Consider the following 16850-nt stretch of genomic DNA (forward strand, 5'->3'; position numbering starts at 1 on the left):
AATTTGTGAAGACAGGACTTAAATCTAGATTACACAAAGAACCTCTCACAAGTTAACAAAGCTGAACAAGTTAAACATGAGCAGAAGGTTTGTCTGTCTCTCTGCACAAGAGAAGTTGTATGAATGACCAGCAAGCGCATGACAAGATGTGCAGCCTCATTCGGAGGAGGTCCCTTTCACACTCACTAGAACAATGGAGATACAAAGGCCCACCGTGAAAATGCTGGTAAGGATGAGGAGCGACTCAGACTCCTAGCGGGCTGCGGAGAGTGCAAAGTGATCCTGTCTTTTGCAAAGAGTATTTCTTGAGAAGTTACAGACTCAGCAGTTCTAGCCACAGATACTTGCCCTAGAAAAATGAAAACTTCAATCCTCAAAGGGTTTTACAAAAATTCCTAGCATTCTTAGTGCATAAAAGCTTCAAAATGGAACAACCCAAATATTGACCTAAGAGAAAATGAGTAATGGTGAGGTGGACTATGGTCATACACAGTGTTATAGACAAGACTCGTGATAAAAAGAGCAGCTACTAAGGGAACTTAGGAAAGCGAATGAACCCTGTAGGCACGAGAGAGCACACATTGTATGATTCCATTGGAACAGCCAAAACAAATTACAGAATTAGAGATCAGGATAATTTCACTCCGGCAGGTGGGTAGGGAATATCTCTTGCTGGATTATGTGTCAAAAAATCATCTAGCCAAAACTTCACATTTATTGTTTGTGCAATTAATGGGTTTTCTTTTTTCTTTCTTTTTTTTTTTTTTTTAGTTTAAAAATGTCAGTTTGTTCTGGGTGCCAACAACATAGAGCTATTTGTATTAAGACCTCTTCTGACTAACAACCTAAATCATTAAATTTTGGCTTACCCATCTATATTAATTAAAATATCAACAACATTTCTACTCAGTGCCCTGTTTCCTCCTATTGAAGTCAGAGTCCCTGGATTGTATATTGCGCTTTTTTTTTAAACAGGGAATTGTACTTTATTAAGAGTGAGTTGGGGGCCAAGAATATAGCTCAGTGGCACAATCACCTGTCTGGCAAGTACAAAGTCGTGAATCTGATCACTGGTACCAAAAAAAAAGAGAAAGAGAGGGAGTGGGAATGCCTCTTACGGATGAAATCCAGGCTGGGAGAAATACTTGTTTATGGAATGAACTTAAACGAAGCCTGGATCCATCAGGCTCCTGATGTTACGTGATGATTTCTATAGAGACCGCAAAGTTATAAATTAACTAACCAGGACTTCCCTCTTCTTGCAGGTGTACAAGGGAGAAGAAGCCACATTCCAAATCTCAGGCCTCCAGACCAACACGGACTACCGGTTCCGCGTGTGTGCGTGTCGGCGCTGTTTAGACACCTCTCAGGAGCTAAGCGGGGCTTTCAGCCCCTCTGCGGCTTTCGTATTGCAACGAAGTGAGGTCATGCTGACAGGGGACATGGGGAGCTTAGATGATCCCAAGATGAAGAGCATGATGCCTACTGATGAACAGTTTGCAGCCCTCATTGTGCTTGGCTTTGCAACTTTGTCCATTTTATTTGCCTTTATATTACAGTACTTCTTAATGAAGTAAACAGCCCCAACAAAACTAGAGGTATGAGTTTAATTAATGCTACACATTTTCATATACACATTTACTCAGATACTCCCCTTTTTAAGCCCTTTTGTTCTTTGATTTATATACTTCCCTTGTTTTACAGATTTAGCTAGGAAAAAAAATGTCAGTGTTTTGGTGCACCTTTTTGAAATGCAAAACTAGGAAGTGGTTAAACTGGATTTTTAACAAAAAAGGAGGAGAAGAAAAGCAAACCAGATACCAGAAATTAGCTTTCGTATGTTTTCTTTTAAATTTTCAAATTTGCCTTTATTCTATTTTCACTGATACGTCTTTTACAAGCTTTTGATATTTTTTTATGTTACAGTTTAGTAATTTATATATATTCACCAGTCACTTCTTTTGTCTTGATCATCTGTATCTGTAAACAGAATCACCGCGTGTGTAGTTACAGGGCTAGAATTTTGATGTTGTCAGAGTATGACCACACAGCAACGACATACAGAAGACGTCTTCACTCAGATAAGGCTGCCCTAAACTGTTCTGTCACCCAGCTATTTAACTCTGTTTAGCTCATTTAAATCAAAACGTGTACTTTAAAATGTTTTAATAATCTGTATTTCTTATGATTTTAACACTATGAGCTGCCTGAATAAGAAATCAAGTAACCAAAATCCACCTATAAATTATGGAGCATTGTAGATTTTATCACATCGATTCATAGCAGTAACTTTAAGAGGGCATTGTGCAATAGTTAGTTGTTTCCTTGTCCAGCTATTTTAAAGGCTGCTTTAACTTGTTTGTCTGTCTTTGTATATAACTACTTCTGATCTAATCACTAGAGTTATTATATTCTGTTATGTCTGACCAGAATTATATGATAACTGGTGACAGTTTAGTGCCTCTGCCCATCGTTCATGATTACACAATGTGAGCAGTCTTCTTACATGCCAGCTCATTATTTTTGAAAGATTTGCCTTTAGGCTGTTCTCCGAGGTATCAATGAAGTGATTGATTTCAGTACTTTAATTCAGTGCCCATAATGTAATGTAACAGCAGATGAAACCTGATAAAGCTCAAAAGGGAGTCATCTGAATTTGTAGTTCCTGCTTCTGTGGGGTTGATCTGGCCAAATGTGGAATGGGAATGGTATTTGGTGATAAGCACAGGGTGTTGGGGGTCAGCGAGCCTAGATTCTCTCCCTGGATCTGTCACTAACTTGCTGCGTGACCTGAACACGTCACTTTACCTCTCTGTGCCTCAATTTTCCCATGCATGAAAAATAAAGTGAAATAAAATGGGGATTCTAATGTTTGTAAGTGCTTTGAGATCTTTGATCAACAGGTGCTACTGGAGTGCGAAGCGTTACTCTCGCATGTTTATTTTGACTCATGAGATAATCAATTTTAACCCAAAGTCATTGGATTATTTATACAAAGTCCATAATGTTCAAGTACCTCAGGGACACTTAAGAGTTGGAGGTGCAAATATATTCCAAAAGGGTGCAACAGACACAGCATATCCCCCTGCTCCTGTTTTTTGTATATTTTTGCTACTCAGTTTTTCTTGATCATAGCTATTTTGTGCTTGGTCTATGTTGTCTAAGATGCAGTAAGTATCCTGTACTAGCTTATAATATTCCCATACCAAAGTCATGGGGAAACCAACATTATTTTGTTTTTGGTTTATTTATACTATATTCTGCATACAGTACTTTAAATGCCAATTACAGTGCAATCTTTATTTATTGTAAAAAAAATTTAAATGTACTTATGTACTAATTTGCCCCTGTAGCATGTTATTTTTTGTGTGTTTATACTTTTGTAATTTTAGGTCAGTCTTGTTCCTGGCAACATCTGTAGTATTATTAACCTTCTGACATTTTCTTGTGTTTTCAAAGATAAAGAGCATCTAGTGCATTAAATGCCAAAAAAAAATTTTAAAAATCCATTGTCAGAGATTGAAAGGTTTACATATACCCCAAAAACCATAATCATCTCTTGAAAGAGTGCTAAGATCAACGAATTACTCTGTGTGCCTATATCAATGTAGTAAGTCCTAGAGAGTTCTGTATTTTGTTATTGACTACAATAGTTAGTTTAGCCTTGCAAACCGATGGCATCAAGGTAAATATATTTTTGCCAAAGCTCTGGCCTTCCAGAACTCATCCCTTGTATTTACATATGTGATATAACCCACTATGACATTACATCTGTATTTTTTTTTTTTTTAGATAATTTCATTGAAGTGTTTTGGGGAGAAAAGCATTTTTTAAGCAATGAAAGTTCAACTGAGTAAAATACCCTTTTTGCAAGGGCAAAACTTTTTCTAACACACTTCAGAACTGCTGCTATAAAGAAATTCTCTGAATTAGTTGAATTTTTTTAAGGAAGTGATACTTTAGGCCAAAATTGCTAAGAATAGTTGATCTTTTGAGATTTTTCTACCCTGTTTTTAACCACCAGAAGCTGAAGTGTGTGAAATACAAGCTGACAGCACTTTATTTTATTGCTCTCCATTATTTGGTATTCATCATAATCCTTCAGTGAGAAAGTTATTACTCTGTGGCACTGTTTTGTATCACGAATTTGTATATGGGATATCGGTATAGAGCTATATATATTGCCAATACACATGAACAGTAAAATAAAGTGTTACATTACCCTCATCTCTCTGCCCTTCTGCAATATGTAGGAATGAGTGAGAGGCTTTCTGATCCTCTGTCACTTTTCTGTATGTCAGACTCAAACCCAATGCAGGAAATTCCAGTCGGGCCAGAGCTCAGCAGCGCAGTGCCTGCCTGGCAAGTGCAAAGCCATGAGTTCGATTCCTGGTACAAAAAAAAGGAAATTCCAGTCATGTGAAAAGAAAACTTCCCTTCGTCCTCAAAGGAATTGTTTAAAGAGAAAATGGTTTTTGAAGATTTTTTTTCATATTATCTGCCTTGTTTTTATCAAGTTGAAATGTTGGCATTTTCTAACCTTGTTTTGTTGGCTACAGTAATTCAGTATTCATGTCAGAATTTGAAAAGTGCCCTAATTGAATGTGTTTGAATGTTATCCTTGCACAATTCTTTAAATTGAAAGACAAAATGTTTTACCTCACTGTTGGACATACATTCCAAGCTTTTCAACTTTAGGAGAAAAAAAAATCATATGTTTTCCTGTATTGTAAATTTTAGACCATTTCATATGCATTGTATTAAAACTGCCATATCAATTTTAATGTATAGATTTTGCAAATACTATGCTATATGTAATACCTAACTGTATCTGTAGTGTATATGTAATATATTTATGCCCAATAAATGTTTTAATTCTTTCTGACGTAAGTAGGGTTTTTCTGCCATGATTAGGATTGCTTTTGTTGTTGTTGTTGTTGTTGTCCTTTTTACTATTTAAACACATCCTCAGAAGTTGCCAGTTCAGACGCCGTTAGAGGCGGGCAGGTGGCATGGTGCACGTGCTTGCTTTGCCATCTAAAGGAGCGCTGCACCTCAGCTCCTGCCGGGTGAGGTCTTGCAGGCCTGCCAGCCACAGTCACAGGCTGGTACTTCAGAAGAGGAGAGAAGCCCAACTTTCCCCATCCAGACTCACTAAAACGTGACTGTGGACGGTCGAGGCCCAGGGCTGTCACACATTGTCAGTCACATTTTGTCTGTGTGCCAGAACTCAGGAGGCCAACCCTGCCTCTGTTCCCCTGGCACACTGAATGCTTTGTCTCTCTCCCGTGATAGCCTCGGGCAGGGTTAATGTCTTTGTCCCTCCACATCTCATTCAACAACAGCAACAACAGCAATGAGGCGTAGTGTTCCTGACTGGTTTCGTCATGAGTGGTTAGATTGTTTTGTTAGGAAACTCGCTCTCTCTCTCTCTCTCTCTCTCTCTCTCTCTCTCTCTGAAAGAAAAAATTATATGAAAACAGTTAATAACTTAAAACTCACTTTCTAGTCAGGGATATTGGTATGTGCCTATAATCCCATCTACTTGGTAGACTGAGGCAAAAGAATTGTGAATTCAAACCTAGACTGGAAACTTCACAAGACCTTCATCTCAAAAAAAAAGAAAAAAGAAAAAGCTTACTTTGTTAGCTTACTTTGTTATATAAGGAATAGTAGTCATTCTTGTGGGTAACAAATTGAACATCAGATTTTGCATGCATCTAACACTACGGAAAATATGGTTGAAAGATTTTTTTTTAAATTTTAATCACAATTCCTCACAAGACTTGGAAGAATGGGAAAGAGGTTATTACTAGTACTCAAGTTTTGGAAATGTGACCAGAGAAAGTTGAATTCTGATTTAGGTAGAGGGGAATTTAATTTTCTGGTTCTCAGGACAGGATACCATGAAGGCTCCAAAACTGATGGCACTTTTTTTTTGTTTTTAAGAGGTGGTACAAGGGAAAGGGCATTGTCCACTGGTTGAAGCTGTTTAAAATGCATTTAGGTCCATAAAGTCCCTCTTCTTTTTTAAAAGTTGTTCCTTTAGCGCTCTTACAGAGTATAGAAGTGCCCTTCTGGAGAAGGTTAAAACAGGCTCTGAACTGAGGGACACAATTGGCAGTGAAGACACCTTAACAAAGTGATTTTATGTGTAGAGTCCTGCAGGTGAATGTTAAAGGAAGTCTAACCTGAAGAGCATTATGGACCAAAGGGAAACATCAAAAAAGTCTTGCTTCAGAGCACCTGCTGTTGGTACTTTTCTCTGCACATTATCATTTCTTCGGACTCTTCAAAGTTCCTGAACTTCCCTTGTGCGTGGCAGTGCGCAGCCCAGATTGAGCAGCACTGCTGAAAGGGAAAGCTTAGCAATCCCATCTCAGCTCGGAGAACTCCATCTTACTCACGGCAACCTGGCATCTCATGGAAACTCCTGGCATGAAGGAAAAGCTCACAGCCAACAACATGGGAAAACCAGTACAGGAAGAAGCTTCAGCAAGTTATGTCCAGAGGGATGAGATGTTTATGCCCAGTGTAAGGCATCTGCAAAATAAGGATAGAATTGACAAACTCTTGAAGAACAAGAAAATGTTCCGGAAATTAAGATGGCGTTGGAGGGTTGGAAGCTGGAGTAAGCAAGTCCTACAAAAAGAGATCAAATCAAGATACTCAATATCCACACATTCGTTTCTTCTAAAAGAAAAGGGAGGAGGAAACATCATTACACATAGGAGTTTGCAGAATGAATGGGCCCTAAGAGCTCATCATGATGAGGAGTGAGAATTCCACCAATGTATGGTATCTTGAAATTTCAAAACACGAGGGCAAAGGGAAAAACCCCAAGATGTAGGAAAGCTGGTCACATGAAGGACTGGGATCAAGAATAGCTTAGACTTCTCCGTGGCAACCCTGGAAGTAAGATGCCAGTGAAACAGTTACTTCAAGATTTTGAAGGAAGATTTCCTACCTTAATCAGTGGTAAAAAATGCAATTCTCGAAATGCAACATCTCACAGATTTTACTTCTCTTCCCCAGGAAGCTTCTAGAAGACGTGCTCTGTGTGTGAAGGAGGAAGCATCCATATCCAGTACTTTTTACTCAAGTTGAAAGCTGGTTCTTTGGCACAAAAGGATCGAACAACTTTCACTTTCTTGCCCTTTCTTTATCTCAGTGCACTGTTATGAGTGTAAAAAAAAATGACCCTTTAAGCAAATCTCTCAGGGTATCTTGCTTTTGTCTAAGTAAAACTAGCAAATACAGTGGTGACTTTAAAAAAAATTCCTACCTCTATTGCCACATTATTAGGCATCCCGAAAGCTAAGAAAACATGCATACATGGGTGAGGATGAGTCTCATTTTAACTCGGCAGTATGTAGCATACTGTCTGACACAGAAATTTAAAAAAGGTTTTCCTGAGGGGAAGAAGTTTGCATAGCAGGAGTAAAAAGCCATAAATTTTCTTATTTCAGTCTATAACTTTGTAACTGTTTTGTTCTTTTTTGGTGCGGTATTTTTGTTTTTACTAGAAATAGTTGTCAGTACCAAAATGTGGAAATTTATAGAATATTGGAATTATAGGTTCTATTGAAATTTAGAAAACCCTGCCAATTAAGGGTCACATGGAGATTATTAGTAGAGCGGAATAATGGATACCCTTGTTGGTTGGGGGATTTCATCAGCCGTTGACCACCTTTACAGTTAAGTCCTCAACCTAGATACGGATGAAGTTTTTATAGTAAGAGGACATCTCCTTGTATCCTTGCCTCTTGTCAAAAGTGAGACAACACAGAACACAGTGACCATGTTGATGAAGCAAGTACATTCATAATCCATTTCTAAGTGAGAACAACAAGAACAGCAAAACGAGCTGGGGATTTAGCTCGGTAGCATAAGTGCCTGTTTGTTAAGCATGAGGTCCAGAGTTCGAGCCTTAGTACCACCAAAAAAACAAAAACATCAAAACAAAATGCCTAATCAACTTTTTTAGAACTCTGTAGTGAACCAAAGGTTAATTGCTGGTTTTCTATCCAACCAAGTTATAAAAAAAATGTGGTTACAATTAATAAACTTTCTTGTGTGTGTAAACTATGGAATGTTTAGACGTTCTACTGTAGTGGTGCTTCCCAACATGAGAATACATGATTGTTTTTTGATGCAAGACAACTTTAAATGGTATGTGTCTAACATTTTAAATTATGTGGGTTTTTTCATTTATATTAAGGAGAAAATGTGACTGGCTTAAGGGGAAAACCAGGTGAGATTAAAGTAGACATTTAAGTTTGTGACAGAAACGTGATAGTACAGGTGCTAGTCAGGTACGACGATAGGGATGAAAAGTGAAGGACCAAACGTGGACAGAAATGTCTCTTGGACTGCCACCTCCTGAAATGTAAATGGATTGATGCAACGCAGCACATTTATAGAACTTGCAAGTACATTCTTTCCCCAGTGAAGTGTTCTAAGACAGAATGAAAGAGGGAGTGGAAGTAAACCACGGCTCCACGTGGAGCTGAGTTACAGCACCCACTATTGAATTTTGGCCACCTGACATACGTGATCTTGTCCTGCCTCCGACCAGCTCCAGCTGTGAGGATATCTATCCCTGTGAACACAAGGTGCTGAAGAAATGGTAAAGCATGGTAAGTAAGTGTTGATGGAGGATTCAAGCTGGACTAATTTATGGGACCCGTTACCCCTATGCTGTGCTGCCTGCCAAAACCCTCCAGGGGGACTTCCCTGTCAGTGTAGTCGTCAACAATGTACCAGCCTTGAACTTCATTTCATATGGTGGCGTTCAAGCGATTTTAATCACATATTAAAAGACCAGGAGCTATAACCTTGACTGTCAGGCACGAGTCCATCCCATCACTCATTACTTTCCCTGGTGAAAGAAAAGGCACTAAATGTACTCCTCTGAGTCAGATCTCTGAAGAAGGGATGACTCCCTATGAAAATCAGACTAAATTTCCTTTGAGACAGTGATGTTCTTGGCTCCATCCTTCGATTCCTCCAATGTAAGGCTACTCAAACTGTATCACCTAAAGTCCTTAACCCAGGGATTTTATGAAGCCTGGACTCAGCAGATAGAAGAGCTTCAGTTCAAACTACACTTTTTAATAAAATAAGCCAAGAGACAGTCTTCAAGACCCTCCTCAATGTGCAGCCTCAAACTGGGCTGGGAGAATTGGCACCCAGCACTCAAATGTATGAAGTCTGAATTGCAAATCTGCCAGACAGTGCTACCCAGTCAACACCAGTTCTTTGCTGCTCAGGGAGCACCTCACTTCCACAAAGCGTAATTCAGACTACCACATGGGTAAGGAAATAACGACACAGGAAAAGGTGACAATGTGATAGATACCAAGGATATAAAAAGAAAAGGCAAGAGTGGGTTCTAAACAGCCTAACATTGGGAAGCCAAAGGAGTTTGCTGAGGCATCCTTGAATTCTTGCCAGGTTTCCCCAGAGGGAAATGATAAAACATATGTCCACATGGAACTTGTTTATAAATGTTCATAGCAGCATTATTCATAATAACCCAATGTCCTTCAGTGCATCAACAGATAAACAAACTGATAACTCATTTTATGAGTAAGCATATATCGTATGACATAATATTGATACATGCTATAGCGTGGATGAACCCTGAAAACATGCTAATGGAAAGACTCTAAACACAGAAGACTAAATTCTGCTTATAGAAAATGTGTAGAATGGGAAAATCTATAGGGACAAAAAGATTAGCTATTGCCAGGGACTAAGGGGAGGACAGTGAGTGCCAAATCCTGACCTCGATCGTATTTGAAGCCCTAGAAAACTCCTGGCTATTCCAGGCCTGGTTTCTCCTGTGAAGAACTGACAGCTTGGACTACGTCACAGCAAGGATGTGAAGAGAGACTTTTAAACATTCCCAGCTACCAGAGAGCAAATAAGCAACAGGCAGGCCAGGCATGGTGGCGCACACCTGTAGTCCATGCACTCAGGAGACAGAGGCAAGAGGATCCCCATGAGTTCAAGGCCAGCCTGTGCTACATAGCAAGACTGTCTCAAAAAAAAAAAAAAAAAAAAAAGAGAGAGAAAAAAAGAAAAAAGAAAGAAAGAAAAAAAACAACTGGAATAAATAAGCCACACATATGTGTTATGAAAGACTTTCCAACTAATGGGTTCCACGGTGGGGGCAGGATACAGACTTTGAAGCTGAAGCGAATCTCCCTGGTTTTCTATTCCAAATAAAACACAAAAACTGCTCTGAGTTATTTCTAAATAGAACTCGTCTCTAGTCCTAATGTAACAAAAATGTATTTGTTGATCGGTATTTCATGATGTTTCTCAGATGGTGAATTTCATAGCAACAAGACTAGGTGAACATCACATTCTGTAACTTGCAAGTTATCTTGGGGTAAACACCGCAGCCGCATGTGCTGCCAGGGAGTATTCTTGGGGCAAATGGAGAATGCTCTGACAACCTGACCTCCACTCCCTTTGCCCAAGAGACTCCCTGATACAATAGTTTTCATCTTAAAGGAACCTCTCTTCTAGATATGCTCTAGGACTCCTGCACTTGAAAGTCAAAACGCCACAGTACTGCATGGTCCTTACTCTATTCCCCTGCAGAAGTGGAAAAGCAGTGGGCTTTACAATCATCGCAGGGATCCAGACCCGCGCCTGACCATTGTGTTAGTTAACCATAACTAACCAAAGCTCAGCCACCTACAACAATCAGGAAGCCTTTGAAAGAACAATTTCCAGAAAGATGGAGCAGGAGAAAAATTACAGGGAGTGAAAAAGTGATAATGGGGCTGGGGATTTAGCTTAGTGGCATAAGCGCCTGCCTTGCAAGCAGGCAGTCGTGAGTTCGATCCCCGGTACCGATAAAAATGAAAAAGACAAAAAAAAAAAAAAAAGTGATAATGATGAGGACTTTGCGGGTGGTGAGAAAAGAACAGTAGTTAAACCAGAAGGCAAGGTTAAAGGAAGTGTTTGGGAGGTTGGTGGGTCTTTATTCAGTCAACTAGCAAGGGTTTAGGTATTTGCTAGACTCTAGGCAAGGTACTTATCTGGAGAAAGCAACTAGGCTATAGAAGGAGGTATCATCGGTGTAGCAGTGTTCCACAGAAGACAGAATGAATGAGAACTAAATGCATAACGGGAGAATTTAACCTTAGGACCTAGAAGAGGTATGTCTTCACACAGACAAAAATGAGAAGAAAACATGGGTGCCTTGCCGGGGTAAAGGGTGGGAATGGTGGAAAGTGTGATGAGAAAAGCATGTGTGGAGGAACCTCTATTCTTTCAGCAAGAGAAGGAATGAGTCATCCGGGCACCTCTAGAGAGCAAATGACCTAGCTCAAGTTTGAGGGGACATCATTTGGAGCTTGTGGAGAAATAACAGGATCTAGGACAGGAAATGACACTTCAGACGGGCTGGGCAGCCTCCGCACGGAGATGCCTATCAGCAGCAAGCAATTTCCTGAGGCAAAGACGAGGCTCAAGAAGCAGTGTTGAGAAGCAAATGACCAGGACTTCCTGAGGATGTCAGTATCATCACAGAGAGTCAGACATCAGCAAGAGGAGAAGGTCCGCCAGCGTATACAAGAGGGGTTCAGAGGAATTAAAATTTGAAGATTACGCGGATGGACACAGTTTTGTACCCAGACAGGGAAGCAGGAATTAGAGTACGTAGCTCAAGGTCCAGGACTCTGTGTTAATAGCAAATATTTATTAAGCACTTGGGTTCCCAGTGAAAACCCTCTCGTAAATATTACTTCATTTAGTTATTACAATAATCCTTATAAGGTAGCATTATCTTTGTTCTACAGACAGGGAAACAGCTCCAGAAAGCTTATTTTTCAGTCACTGACAGGTATTTTACAAAGGTGGCTATTCTATCCTCTGCAGTGTGGTCCTGCCTTTCCCTCCTCAAGGTAAAGCCTAGATCTCCTCCCCTCAATCTGACTGGGGTTGTGACTGTTTTGAGCAAAAGAATGTGGTCAAAGTATTTATTTGTGGCTTTCAAGACTTTGTCATAAAATCCCACGTATCTCCCTGGGTCTGCTGGAGCACTTGCTCTGGTAGACGATAGCCACTGTGTAAGGACTGTGACATTCTGAACCATGGTGCCAAAATGGCTAACGTTCTCAAGTAGCACTAGAACGTGCCTGAGCTCCCAGCCAGCAGCCAGCACCACTCCATCCCCGGAAGCACACCAGCTTGATCTCACATCTGATTTTACTTCTTTGGGCTTTCAGATGAACCTCACGAGAGACTCCGCAAATGTGATCAGAATAGCTCCACAGGGTCACAGCACAGCAGAGCTGAGATTTATTCATGGAAGCCGATTGGACGCAGGAGCCCAGTTTTTAACTGCTTCATTCTCCCTCATATTTCTTTATCTACGTCTCCTGGATCCAGTACATATCACACCTGAGCACATATGCAAAACAAATATGTTACCCACCCCATACTTACCTTCTTTTTACCTTTCTTTTCTTTTTTCTACTTCCTATCAAATTTACATGACAGACTGTCATTGTACAATATTACAAAAACATTTCACAGATTGTTAAAACGGCTATCACTTATTGCCAAGCAAATCTTCAGTGTAATCAGCCACATACTATGATGTCTATGCTTTGGCAAGTCAAAAAGCCTCAAACATAACACACTCTGAGAAAAACACTGTGTTTTCTTCTTATGCCTATTAATCAGGAAAAGAAAACCTGAATCTTTTACAGTTCTCTCTTGGATTCTTGCCAAGCATATTAAATTTAAGGAGGCCAAAAAGCACAATAGATGCTGAGAACAAAAATGACCTATTATAACTAAAAGAATCATGAACTAGACAGTATAAAAGATTTGGATTTGTACAGAATCTACATCTTAACAGTTTTTCCGTGCTTTCTCTCAGTATTGCTGCCTCTTTAAACAGTAAGGCACCTCATAGATGCTCTGTTCATCTTAAAATCTCGTGTATCAGCAGACAGAAGAATATGCTGGGAATTATGAAACAAATTAAATTTCAAGGAGAAATGTGTGGATGTGCCCTTGGTTTCATTAGCACCATCCAGTGAAGTCACAAACCCTTCCTGAATTGAAATCTAAGCCATACTGAGATCATGGGGCCTGTGGCTGGTTGCCTACGTTTTCCTCCTGGATTCAAAAGCTCTAAGTTGTTTTTACTATCAACTAAGAAAACAAGATTTTCCTTGAGTCATCAGTATCATTTTAAATAACATTCAATCAATACTGGTCTGTTTTTCTGATACTCCCTTGTCGTGGGTTAGGGTGCAAACTGGGCAACTTATCTTCATACCAAAAGGAGCAGGACTTTTTTGCTCCAGCACCCTACCACCTGCAGTAGCACTAGGTTTCCTCTCTAACATTCTTAAATTACACCCCAAATCCTGACATCAGCTATTGGCACAATTTTTAAAACTGCATCTTTCACGTCACTGACAGATGATCACTTCTCGGGAGACTAACCTGAGGAAAGATGATGTGGTTGTCATGTCTGTTTATTTAATGTGTTTTTGTTTTTCTTTTCCTGTGCTACCCGCTCCAAAAGGCCAAAGGTTTGACTCCATGTGAGGCTCCTGAGGCCAATGTGAGGCTTTATGGCGCCAGCAGCAGAGAGGCAGCTCCATATCCCCGAATCGTACTTTCTCTTTTTCTTTTTTCTTTTTTATTCTCCAATTTATCCTTTGGTTTCCTGAGTCTTGTAAGATAGCAGTCAATTTAAAAATGTTCTATGAGAGATGTGAAATAGTTTTGCAAGTTACATAATTATCATTTGATAATCGTAAACAGAATAAATCTTGAACAGTCATGCAATTGAAAATCTTATTTCATTTTTGATGTATTTTATTCACGATGAGGTCTGCCTCATTTTACTTTTAATTCCCCAAATGTGTCTTTGGCTCCCAGACACTAGGTTTCCTATCTAATGTCTAGAAGTTTAGAGTTTAGAAAGATAGAACAAGGATCTCGAGTCAGGAGCTGCTGAGATTTGATTCCTCTCTGCCATTTCTGGCTGTTACGTGGGGTTATTTAAGGCAGAGAGAGAAGGCCATCTATCCTGGTCCTTCTCCTTTAACAGAAGACTGTCTCACAAGTGCACTGGAGCCCTTTGACTGCTCAGTTGCATGTGAGTGGAAGTTTTATTTGGAAGTTGCCACTAGCAAATCTGGCTACTAAATGTCCTGGGTAAGCTTGTTTATTCTCCTGACGGTTGGTGGAGGGGGACCAGCGGAAGATTCCAAGCAGGGCCTGCGTCATCCTGGTAACTGGGAAAGCAACTCTGGATCTTTCACATGGAAAAGGTACATTTTTACCCCAGTAAGTCATTGAAGCTTAAGGGCTGTTTAACATCTTTTGATGATTTTGTGGAGCATAAATGAAAGCAATTGACAGTAGGACAGATCAAAGCATACACCGTATGACAGAAAGCAGAAAGTAAGCGAGAGGCAGGCACATCATCGTTTCATAACCAAAACCTCGAACACACAGCCCTTATGGCAGCTTGCGGGGCCGAGTGGGGGTCAGGCGGGGCCCTCGGGCAGTTCCTGTGGCTGCGCTGACCGCAGGGATGAAACAAGAACTGCGCCCACTGCCCTCGGGCCGTGGGCCTTTTGCACTTTAGAGAGCTCGTATTGGTGGTGCCATTGTGTTTAGACCTAAACACACGTGTTAGAAGAGTTTTCTTCTTAATAAATGAATGGTTTACCTTTGACTTCCTTACCAGTTTTGGGGAAGCGGCCAAGTAGAAGTCTGGTTTTGTAAAAGTCATTAATCTCTCTGGCTGATTATTTTGAAGTTTCAACACAGTTTAATTTATTCTATCAGCCGGCAATAATTAGCCTGACACTTAACCTGTACAGTGACTGTAATAATACTAATAGCATGCTCCTCTTGGGAAATTCTGAGATAGTACATGGAAAGCTCTTGGAGCAGGGTCTAATATAACCTGGCCCTCGCAGGGTCCCAGGCCTCATTACTACTCAGGAACCAGTCGGGACTCCACAATTTCCACCCCTCCCGGGCTCAGCTGCAGTGCCTGTCTCGTAACTGTCTGTTCACACACTCAATCTAAATGCCTCATTTAAAAAAATTTTTATTTCTTTGCTTCCCTGCACTGGTTATAAGCTCCACTGAAATGTTGAGTAGAGGTGGTGAAAACAGATAAGTTTTGCCTTGTTCTGGTCTCGGGATAATATTTAGTATACACTCAAAATTATATGAAGCTAGCTGTAGGTTTTTCAAAGATAGGTCCTATTAAGTTGAGGGTATTTTCTTATTTTTGTAGTAATTAAGAGTTTTTATCAGGAGAGGGATAGTTTGGTTTTGTTAAATCATTTTATGTGTTTATTAAGATAATAGGGTTTTCCTTTTGTAATTTGTTACTGTGGTGAACTGTTCTTGCTAATTTTAAAATGTTAAACCTGTTTTGTGTTAGATATCACTTGGTCATGGTGATTTACTGTTGAATTCAGTTTGCTGAAATTCTTGGAAGAATTTTGCATTCATGTAAATGGTGGATATTGATATGCAGTTTTTCTCTTTATCTGGCTTTAGAATTGTTAGCTTCATAAGTACATGAGCATTTGTTCTCTTTTCATTTCTTGGAGAGATTGTGTGAAAATGGAATTAAATCTGGTTTGAGTAGTTGGTTGAATTCTCCAGGGAAATCATTTGGACCTAGAAATTTCTTTTTCAGACTTTAACTATAGGTCTATTTCCCTTTATACATGTGGGCTACTTTGCTTATTTATGTTTTCATTAACAATCTTTGATAAATTGTGTCTTTGAATGATTTTGTCCATTTTATTTAAGTTGAACTTACTGGCATAAAGACATTCATAATATTGTATTATTATCAATCTATAATGGTGTCACCTCTCATTCATAATATAACGAATCTATGCCTTATTTTTTGTTGTTTTGGTTGTCTAATCACTTTGGCCATTTTCAAGAATCATGGTTTCACTGAGTTTGTTGTTTTTCTGATTTGTTTCATTCATTCTTGTAATTTTTAATATTTTATTTCTTCCACTGATTTTGGTTTTAAATTGTCCTTTTCCATAGTTTCTTAAGTGGAAGCTGTGGTTATTATTTAAAACTTTATTTTGTCTGATATAAGTATGTTAGGGATATAGATTTTTAGTGAGTTACCTTTTTTTTTTTTCGGTATGGGGGATTGAACTCATAACCTTGTGCTTGCTGGCAGGCACTTATGGAGCTGAGGCAAATCCCCGGCCCAGAGATGTAGATTTTTAAGTGTTGCTACAGTAGAATTCTACAAATTTTGAAATGGACTTGTTATTTAATTTAAGTCACTTTGTAATTTTCTTTTTGGTTTCTTTTTTGATGTGTGGGTTATTTGAATTTGTGTCATTTAGTCTTCAAATATTTGGGAATTTTCCAAATATCTTTATATTATTGATTGCTAACTTAATTTCATTGTAATTAAAGGACATGATCTGTGTAATTTGAACTCTTTCATATTTTATGTTTTCATTTTCATTCATGTCAAAGTATTTCCTATTTTCTCTTGTGATTTCTTCCTTAATGCACTGTCCATTATTTAAGGGGATCAAAAGATTGGTGGTGGGAGAGAAAGATAGAAAAGGGGACAAAAAAAGGAATTAAGATTTATTATGTACATGTACCAATTTCCCAAAAGGCATGTAAATATTATTTATTATGTAGTCCACACATATACGAATAAAAATGTGTAATTGAATTTCTATATATTTTTTGATTTCACAAATTTCCTTCTATTGTTGATTCCTGATTTCTTATTAATTTCAACATGCCAAAGAAAGCATATTATCTTAATTTGTTCTTGTACCTTT

The 16850-nt window shown here is 39.1% G+C and overlaps 1 protein-coding gene across 5 annotated transcripts in view; it reads left to right on the top strand.

Moving 5' to 3' along the window:
• Window positions 1–4885, top strand: part of Fndc3b (fibronectin type III domain containing 3B) — a 315267-nt gene extending 310382 nt beyond the window's left edge. For all 5 annotated transcript variants that reach the window (XM_063227172.1, XM_063227176.1, XM_063227174.1 and 2 more), the window contains one exon: window positions 1266–4885. In XM_063227172.1, the coding sequence (XP_063083242.1) occupies window positions 1266–1577 (312 nt within the window). In that variant the 3' untranslated portion in view covers window positions 1578–4885. The remainder of the gene's footprint in view (window positions 1–1265) is intronic.
• The last annotated feature ends 11965 nt before the right edge of the window (window positions 4886–16850 follow it).

This window comes from Cavia porcellus, unplaced genomic scaffold, assembly GCF_034190915.1.
Source record: "Cavia porcellus strain 051 isolate PalLab524CR breed Dunkin Hartley unplaced genomic scaffold, mCavPor4.1 scaffold_17, whole genome shotgun sequence".
NCBI classification, from domain to species: domain Eukaryota; kingdom Metazoa; phylum Chordata; class Mammalia; order Rodentia; family Caviidae; genus Cavia; species Cavia porcellus.